This window comes from Cyprinodon variegatus, unplaced genomic scaffold (assembly GCF_000732505.1).
Source record: "Cyprinodon variegatus isolate N-32 unplaced genomic scaffold, C_variegatus-1.0 Scaffold374, whole genome shotgun sequence".
NCBI classification, from domain to species: domain Eukaryota; kingdom Metazoa; phylum Chordata; class Actinopteri; order Cyprinodontiformes; family Cyprinodontidae; genus Cyprinodon; species Cyprinodon variegatus.
This window is the reverse complement of record NW_015150827.1, coordinates 188,962-198,426: the sequence shown is the minus strand read 5'-3', so window position 1 is coordinate 198,426 and position 9,465 is coordinate 188,962. Positions and strand designations below refer to the sequence as shown.

The 9,465-nt window shown below is 37.5% G+C and overlaps 1 protein-coding gene across 5 annotated transcripts in view; it reads right to left on the bottom strand.

The window, feature by feature from the left end:
* Nucleotides 1-3,314: 3,314 nt before the first annotated feature.
* Nucleotides 3,315-9,465, bottom strand: part of LOC107092319 (calmodulin-regulated spectrin-associated protein 2-like) — a 42,579-nt gene continuing 36,428 nt past the window's right edge. For 3 of the 5 annotated variants that reach the window (XM_015386711.1, XM_015386713.1, XM_015386712.1), the window contains 4 exons: nucleotides 8,489-8,554; nucleotides 7,836-7,951; nucleotides 7,623-7,741; nucleotides 3,315-5,112 (listed from right to left, as the gene is read on the bottom strand). In XM_015386711.1, the coding sequence (XP_015242197.1) occupies nucleotides 4,816-5,112; nucleotides 7,623-7,741; nucleotides 7,836-7,951; nucleotides 8,489-8,554 (598 nt within the window). In that variant the 3' untranslated portion in view covers nucleotides 3,315-4,815. The remainder of the gene's footprint in view (nucleotides 5,113-7,622; nucleotides 7,742-7,835; nucleotides 7,952-8,488; nucleotides 8,555-9,465) is intronic. The other 2 variants (XM_015386716.1, XM_015386715.1) reach the window with 2 other exon arrangements.

Genomic DNA, 9,465 nt, shown 5'->3' with positions numbered 1-9,465 from the left:
TGTGACCATTTTCAATAATCTTTCTGCTGCAGTAAATTTGCCCATTGTGGGACAATAAAGAGATATTCTATTTTATTCTATTCCATAAAAGGGGTAGAAAGATCAAAGTAAATCAAACAATGTATGTATAAAATAAATCTGCAAAATCTCTGATATCCAACAATAAAAAAGACTTATTTAAGCATATTGTTCAAAACAGCAATTATAAAATAAAAATCCTATCAGATTTATAGTCCCCTCACTGCAGATATATTAGAATCTGTCCTTAAATTACAGCTAAACCCATTCACACAGTAATAGATAAAAACCTTTAGATAAATCAAACATCACCGCCACATATCTGACTCAGTAACCATTAAAACAACCGTTTTCATTCATTTCAGACGGAACTATTCACATACATTATATTAAACTGAACTTCCATTATTCACCACTGTTAGGCACCAAGCACCATTACCTCTGATCACGGAGCAGCAGGCTAGCTTGGTCTTGCAATGAATCCTGGGATATCCAAGGATAGCGAAGATACATTGGACCCATCCTTCATATCGGGCCAAAAGAATGACGCATTTTAACACCGCTTAACAAAAGCGTCTTGGAATCCGACCAGACCTCGGCACCACGCTATGTCGTAATCGTCCTTCGAATCTGGCCTACAGAGGATGCAGCCCATGAATTCAAAAGGGCCAGTAGCAGCAGTAATACCTTCAAGTGGAATATTCTAAACGTTTTAATTTTTCATATATTTTCATATATTTACATTTATTTACTTTTGCCTGGCCACCCTTATAAAAATTTTCTAGCTACACCTCTGCTTTTAAATTCAGAAAAGATTTTTGATTGTTTTAACGCAATATTTATACTGAACTATGTATTAACACCTTTATTAGAAATATATCTTTCCATCGGCCACCGTTCTATGTCTGGATTTAAAATAAAAACATCTGTTCCTGTTATCTAATTTCTCTTTCTAAAAATCTAATTTGAAATATTGGGTAGGACTTTCTATGTGCCTTATGCATACATGTTAAAATGTTATACTCCATCAATTCATTAAGTTTTAATATGTTTAACTGTATAAATATTGAATTTATCTGATCTCTGTATCCACTTATAACTGTTCTCTTGTGCAACAACAACAAAAAAGTTCTGCTGCAGGGAGCTGGGAATGTTTGCTTTGCAGCAAACCTTTTTAGGAACCATTGCAGTTTTACAGCATTGCCATGCTCCAATCAAAAATACATTTCAACATGTAAGATTAAAGTATATATACTTAAATTAAATATACTTTAACCTTACAGATTTAAACTTTGACCTGATGGCTCAATTCAATTTACATATTTTATTACTTACTTTAGACTTAGTAAGACTTTAAGACGATACTTCATTATACTATATTTGAAAAGACAGACTTCTTGCAGTGATCTGACTTGGAGATGAAATTTTTTTTTCATAAACTGACTTGATTCTCTTATTGGAGCAACAAAAGCTACATCCTGAAGGTTTCAGTCCATTGCAAGACTGAAATACTTCAATATTTAAAGAATAGCTGGTGAATAAGACTTGTTAATGACTTGAAAAATAAACCATAAGACTTGGTCTTAACTCGGAACTTGTTCTTCAAAGACTTGAGAGTTACTTGGGACTTGGTAAAACTCAATCTCACCTGTCTTTGTTACATTTAAATTCTGAGAAACAGAAGAGCGTGATCATGATTGTTGATCATTTGTGAATTATTTGATGTTTCAGGCAAACAGCTGCATGTATGTTGTTTTTGCTAGATATTCTGTGGCTACAAAAAAAAAAAAAAAGAAAGATCTTCCAACACATTTTGTGAGTGACACACATTGGATGTTGTTGCTCATCAGAAGAAAACAAAGCAAAACAGACAATAAATGCCTCATTAGTCTGATCTTAATATTTTTTTCATTGCCTTGTAGCTTCCTTCTGAGGTGCCATGAAGATATCTGTTCTTTCAAACTGCTACGGAGGCCAGAGTCAGGGAGTGATTTGTATAGAGACAGACCCCATTTCAGTATCCACAAAGAAACATACACTAAATACCAAGAAAATTGAAGTCAAGTTCCAGAGAAAAAATAACCCAAAACACTGGAAATCTGGATCTTTAAGATATAGTGATTGATAGTTCTACTCATTACAATTTTAGTGTTCAAGGCTTACACTTTAAAGAGTAAATAACTCTTTAGACAGCCACAAAAAACTGTAAATACCGCAAACATGTCGCAGAGCATGTAAACAAAACTGACAGCTTAATTTGCTGGAAATCTACTGTGGAGCAAGAGCTGTAACTCTATACGGGTTGTTCTTAAACCACATGACACTGAAAGAAGGTCGCAGACGAACAGAGCCTAATTTGCATTAGAAAATAGAAAAGACATTCCGCTACACCTTAACTTTTAGCCCTGCAGTCTCTTTTCCTTCAGGTAAAGTTAAACAATGTCTTCATGATTTTCTTTAAGATCAGAGGTTAGCTCCTCCACACCTTCCATCAAAGTTCTAACCTATGCAGTTTTCCTCTGATTGTGGAGCCATGCAGGAGTCTGCTATACATTCTATGAGGGACAAAGGGTATTTTAAGGCTTCTTTAAGCATCTTACTCTCTGCTTTTGGGTAAACTTGCTCGCAGGATGAGACCTAAACACACTGATACTCTTCTCACTGTCCTGCACTTGTAAACCACTTCCATATACGTAAATGTAAATCACTTTGTCCCACAAGGTGGAAATTCATTCTCTGCATTTTGACCCATCCCCTTGGGGAGCGATGGGCTGCCATTGTGTGGCGCCCACGGAGCAATCAGGGGTTAAGGGTATTGCTGAGGGACCCAGAGTTTAGGCTGCGGGGATCGAACCGGGTACTTGCAACCTTAGAGCACAAGCACACTGCTCCAACCACTAGGCCAACACTCTTCTTCTTCATCCAAAATGACAATTCTTCTTAATTAATATAAGTACCGTATTATCCAATATCCAAAATTTGCAAGGAGTTGCAAAAGTAAACTTTGAAGCCTCACAGATTAATGTTTATCACATCAAGTAAAACAAGTTATTGTTTTTTAGATCTGAGATTTCAAACTACTTATTTGAAATATTGGCACCCTCATTTATGGAAACCGTAGGACTGAGAATATTACTTCCAAAGCAGTAATATTAACAAAAAAAGCAGCCTATTTATACTGCAGCTACTTAGCTGCTATTAATTGAAATAAATGTGCCACCAGTGATGGTTAGTATCACCATAAAACAAACTATGCATTTCAAAATTACAGTAAGCTGAGACAGAGACTGTTAAAACTGTTAAGAGCTGGCTTTTTAATAAAACAGAAAAGAACAATTAAAAACAAAAATAAAAACAAACAGAACAGAAATGCATGAAATATTGATCATATTTTCCTGATTCAAAACAAAATGAATCCAGAACTTGAAAAAAAAGCAGAACTTTGCATTCAAGCACATATCCTTCCATAACTGTACTGCTTCATTAGTGCACACTTCCGACTAGTAAATATCCTTACAAAAAATACTTCTTATATGTCAAAATATATCTGTACAGAGTCAACACATACTGAAAGGAATGCCTGACGTAAAAATGCAACAGTAAAGTGAAAAGGACCGGCAGTAACAATGCAGAAAGATCTTGGATGAAACATGACAGTAGTGGAGAGAGTCTGAAACAGCTAGTGTGGGTACAGTAAGTTCATCTTTGTATTTACAATTAATCTTAATCCAGACCACAGAGAACACACAACACCTCTATGTGACATTTTTAATCATTTGTTTACTCTGCAGCATGGTCAAAAGTTAGCATTTAAATCACTGCACATCTTGATGACACAGATTTATATCTCATGGTAGTTGTTTCAGTAATGCTGTTGAGAGATGGGACTCATCTGCATCTGCAGCACAATAAAAGGTCCCAGAGAAACCAGCAAACATCAAAGTGATCAATTACAAAAGCTACTTAAATGCTACCAAGAGCTGACTTGCTTCATTATATACAAACACATGTAACTAATGTATGCGATGGATTTCAGAGGATTCCAAATAAAGCTTAAGATATCTTCAGAAATATACCAAAATAAAATAAATTAAAAAGTATATTGCAGGTGTTTTCCAGAACCGTTTGATGGGACACATCCTTACGCACTCCTTCAACTAATGCATTCTCCAATTGACGCACTGTTTGGCACTTCACTGTATGTGCACACACTCACACACAAACATACTGAAATATAACCTGTTTATAGGGATGTCAGTGACATGTAAAAAAGGAAAAAACAAAAAACAATTAAAAACATGCTTTTTTTAGCAGCAGAAGTTGCATCAAATATGCTGCTTCTGATCACAGAGAGTCCACCCTTCATTCGGGTAATCTGATCTCAGATCTGTGTGTACAGAGAACAAAATGACACAAACACCCACAGAGCATCCATGACAGAACAAGCATAAGGCTATATAAGATAAACGAAGGAAATCCAAAGTGCCTCTGAGAGGCGTGACATTCAGTGCTTCTATAGTTAAGCTTGGTAAGGCATCGGCTCACCTGGTATCTTTTCTTTTTTGGCACATGAGAACATTGACACACATGCTGACAAGAAAACACTTGTGCCCAATGGAAGTAGTGTCATAGCCAGCTTTGTATTATCTTTATGTGTTAATCATGTATTTTGAAATTCCAGTTGTGACTTTTAGGGAATGGTAACTGGTGTTTGTCTAATAAAAAAAAAAAAGAATCGTCCTCTACAAGCTGTTTGATTTGACGGAGTAATTCCAGATGCTGCCCCATCACCTGGCACTACTTTGGATGTTTTTTGGGCGTCCCCTGCTTTTTAGTTTGCCACAGGTGGTTGGGAATGGTGATGGCATCCACACTGGCAGACATGGTCTTAGCTGGGATCTTGCTGAACTGCTTCCTGTCCGAGTTGTACTTGTAAAGAGTCTCGATCATCTTGGTGGTAATGGTTTTAGGGCCAATACCGGCCAGTTTGGTGATCTCTTCGGTTTCAGGGCAATACGTGTAGACAGACCTGAACTGACACCCAGAGTCACGGAATAACACCAGGAAGTTATTGGCTTCAGATTTCTCCATTTCCTGCAAGAGATGTGAAGAAAAAGATTATATCAATGTGGAATATTACCTTTGTGTACTAACACAGATTAATTTCTGGTTTGGAACAAAACGTTGATAAATTCTACTATAGATAAATCCATGAGTACAATTTTTAAGATCCCGTTGAGACATTAGTCCTATGCTTTAGATGATAAAAGGCAGTCTTTATTATTGTCTTCATGTGCCTCTGAAGGTTCAGGTCTTAGATCATCACTACACCAGATTTGGAGCCTGATTGGTGGCTTCAAGTTCAAACCACCAAGTGACTAGCAGATACATATCATTAATGTCTTTGATATCATTTAGCTAGAAAAACAAAACAAAACTGCTAAATCTATTGCTGCTCATTTCCTTCCAGAGTAGTAAATCATTTGTATGGAGCCCTTAGTCTTTTCTAAGGGACATAAAAAGCTGTGCGTTACCATGGAAAGCATTTTTCAATGCTTTCTGTAAATAGAACAAAAAGGCAGAAGTGAAGTAAAACAGGAGAGGTGATTCATGTAGTACCCCATAGGAGGTGATTCCACATTTAAGAGAGGGTGTTTCTCAAGTCTGGGAAAGTTTATTCAGCAGTAGGAGGATCTGACTTGATTGTCAAACTTTGAATTTAGGACAGGCAATGTGGTTTTAATTCTCCCTGAAGACTGGATCAGATATTTAACCATGAAGGGTTGCTAAAGGAGCTTGGTTGTACTGTTAGTGCCTTTTGCCTTTCCAAAGACAGAAACCATGTCTGAATCAAACAGGTGCAGTTTCGATTCCACCAGAGCCGTCCCTCGTCCCTGATTCTGTTCATTTTGTTCATTGACAGGGATCTCAAGGTGTAGTTGTAGGGAGGACAGTGTCCAGTTTGAAAAAAAAAGGGCTATCTCAGGTTCTTTTAGGTAAGTCCTTCTGTTGATGTCTTTATGCCATGATCTGGATGTGCACTAGAAGCAGAGCGAGTTTGAAGAAAGTAGGATAAGTTAACACCCCCTAGAGTATGATGAGTGCCTTGCTAGTGTGTTGAGTTGAAAAAAGAGATAAGTGAACAAAGCAAAGCTACTGGATTAACCAGTTTGTGCACATGCTGACCCTCACTTTTGGTCGTAAGATATGGATAATGACCAAAAGAACCAGTTCCCACACATAAGCTTCCATTTCAGGCTGCTGAGCTTATAAAGCACTTAGATACTGGATAAGAAGCTCTGTCATCAAGCAAGTTTTTTTAAACGGATGTTTTTGCAGGGAAATGTAACAGGAAGAAGATTCTGTAGAACCCGAATTTGGATGATGGAGTATACAACCCTTCTGGTCTGGGAAAGCCTCAGATTCCCCAGAATGTCACCTTGGAGAACGATCTTTGGGGCTACATTCACATGTGGAGCCAAAGATGGTACCCCTAAATAAATGTTTGAGCTTAAAAATGAAACAAAATTAGACCAAGGAGCCGTAATGGGTGTTTTAATATGAATGCCATGCTAGAGAGGAGCGTGGCAAGCCTGCTGTCGAAGAAAAGAAAGAAGAGGAGCAGGTTAAAAATAATAAATCCTGAAGTGAGAAAAGAGGCATCTGTGTAGACTGACGGCAAGTTGGTCCACACAAATAATGTCAAATAATAATTAAGAAGACAGGTTTCTTTCCTAGACCTTGTACCTCTCTGAACAATTCTGAGAGAAGCATTAAAAAAGATGGATTACTTATGGCTTTGGGTCCAAAGACAAAAAGTATAGAAATAATGACTAATCTTTTTGTAACCAATTTTCCTGCTGTTCTTCAAAACAGGCAATCTGTCTAAAGTATTTCCCTGACTTTTAAGCATAATCAAAACAACTTGAAAGACATAGTGAACGATTTTTCTGGAAATGTACGTAAGAAATGCAAGTCCATTTCTGAATTACTACGGACCCGTTTTTTGGTTCAATTTGCATGTTTTCAAAGCCATAACAAGGCTTTTGTCTGGGCCTCTCTATAAGCCAGGAACTCAACGCTACTCCAGACATCTTGAATTGAAAAAGCTTTTTGGATGGGAAGGGAAATGTCTTCAAATTTGGAAAACAAAATCAAGTGGCTTGCTTTTTGAACTTTTATGGAATGACTATGACCTGGGTGACTGAGAATCTTCCCCAGCGAATTACTACACATGCAAAAGACCATGCCTGCTCTTCTGCCATAAAATGAAAGAATGCCCAAATTAGGTCTAGTCTATTTTTTTTCCTTTGGGTATTTCTTATTTAATGATCTATTATTTCATAGTATGCAGGAAGAGAAATAGCTGAAACCAAAGCTTACTGCACACATACACCAGTGTTTTCTAATGCACAGTGATGGAAAACTAGCACGTCACAAAGATTTGCATGTGGGACAACCAAAAGATAGGATGTCCCCCCTGGACCTCGAAGTCCAAAAAAGATCGTCCACTATACCTTTAGGTAAGAATAGTCAAAGAAAGTGAAACAAAGTTCATGTAACTTAACCTGTAACCATTATACAACCACAGATACAAAACATACATCAAGTATCTTGTTTTTCTGCCCTTCGTTGACTTTCCCAGCCAGGCAGCAGTGAGCTAGGGCATTTTGGATGATGTGCTTGTTGGATTTTGCACTAGGCTCCTTGTACAGTTTTGGTCCTGCGGAAAGAAGGGATGAGAGTGCAAAAATTAAACATCTGCCGGACAAACAGAGCAGAGAGAATACAAATCCCAAATTTCTCCCCCTTTCTACCTGTGTATTCTGTGTTGGAGGGTGTGGAGGAGGTGGTCGAGTCGTTCTCCCAGTCTTTTTCTCCATTACGACTGCCGGCCGAAGGACAAGACGAAAAGCCCTCTGCTGAGTCTGGCCTGATTGTGGCCACCAAACAGCAAACACAGACGGAAAAACAAATCACACCCAGACACATACAAGATAGTGCCAGACATTGCACACAGAGACATGCACAGAAACAAAGAGATGGGTCAAAGCAAGTTTAGACATTGGGACATAGTTTTCCAAAGTCTGCCTGTTGTGCTGCATCACATCAAAGTCTAACGCTCTGATGAAGCTGAGCTGTGTTCAACCAAGCAAAGCAAAGTGGTTGGCCTCATGGTTACAGAGAGTTATGAAAGGAACAGCAAGCAAACAGCTTAAGCATAAAGCAGAGATTAATGCAATACAGAGAAAGAAATGGAAACAGCTCTGCAGCCTGCATCTGATGAACCATAATAAAAACACAAAAACTATAACGGTGCAAATACAGTTTCCTAATTAGGAAATTAACCTCCATTTTCTTTTTTATATAAATAACGCAATGAAGCAAAATATAAAATTAAATTGAAGCTCCAGCATATCTTCACAGAACAACACCTAAAGAGGTTTAACTTTATTTCAGTGTTACTAACCTTCCCTTTCTGTCTTTGGGGGAGCTTAAAAAAAACGGGATATGGGCAGAAGCTAGTTTGCTGCCTCTGAAGGATTCATGCACAGCAGACGTAGAAAAAGAGGAGAAGACAGGGAGAAAGCAGAATCAAACTGTAGACAATAGAGCCTTCTGGGTCTGGGTCAAGGAGTACATTAGTATTTTTTTACACATTCAGAGAAAGTCAAATCAGGGTGTAACAAAGGGTTTGTTAGTTTAACTTGGTATGCACAAAAACACAAACAAAACCATAGTAGTTTCTAACTTGGTTTTAGCTGATTGGTTTACTATTGGATTAAAGATGTGGATATAAGGAAAAAAAAAACAAATGTTTAACCTTTAGACGTGCACAATACTCTTAACATCTTATACAACAGACAGAGGCGCCGTATTGGGGGGAAAGTTAGGACGACTCTACGAGCCCTTGACTGAGGGGGGCCCCAAAAAGAATTTGATTTAGATTAATCTGAATTAGATTTGTCCCACTATATTTTTCAAATATAAAAATGGAAAAGGAACGGAAAGGAAGGATAAACAGGGAGAGGGAGAAGGCATCCATTACCGAGACCTCTTGTTTTTGTCAGAAAATTTTCTAAACTGAATAGCTAAAATTAACAATAGATTATTAAGCTGTTAAATAAAATAAGATAGCTATCTGCTTCATACAACTACCTAGTCATTAATGATGCCTGCTGTCTGAAACGGAACATAATTGCAAGCCAGGATTAATCTAGCATTTATTACACCTATTGTGTCTCTGCAAATAACGCAGAAGGACACAGAGCTCAGACTTTACCTTTACAACTGTCCCAGTGACAGGTGAGCTACATAACAAACATTGTGTTCAGGGACAGGCCAGTTTGCATCAGTACAGTCTTTTGGAATGTCCCTCTTTTTCCCATTTGATATATATATATATATATATATATATATATATATATATATATATATATATATATA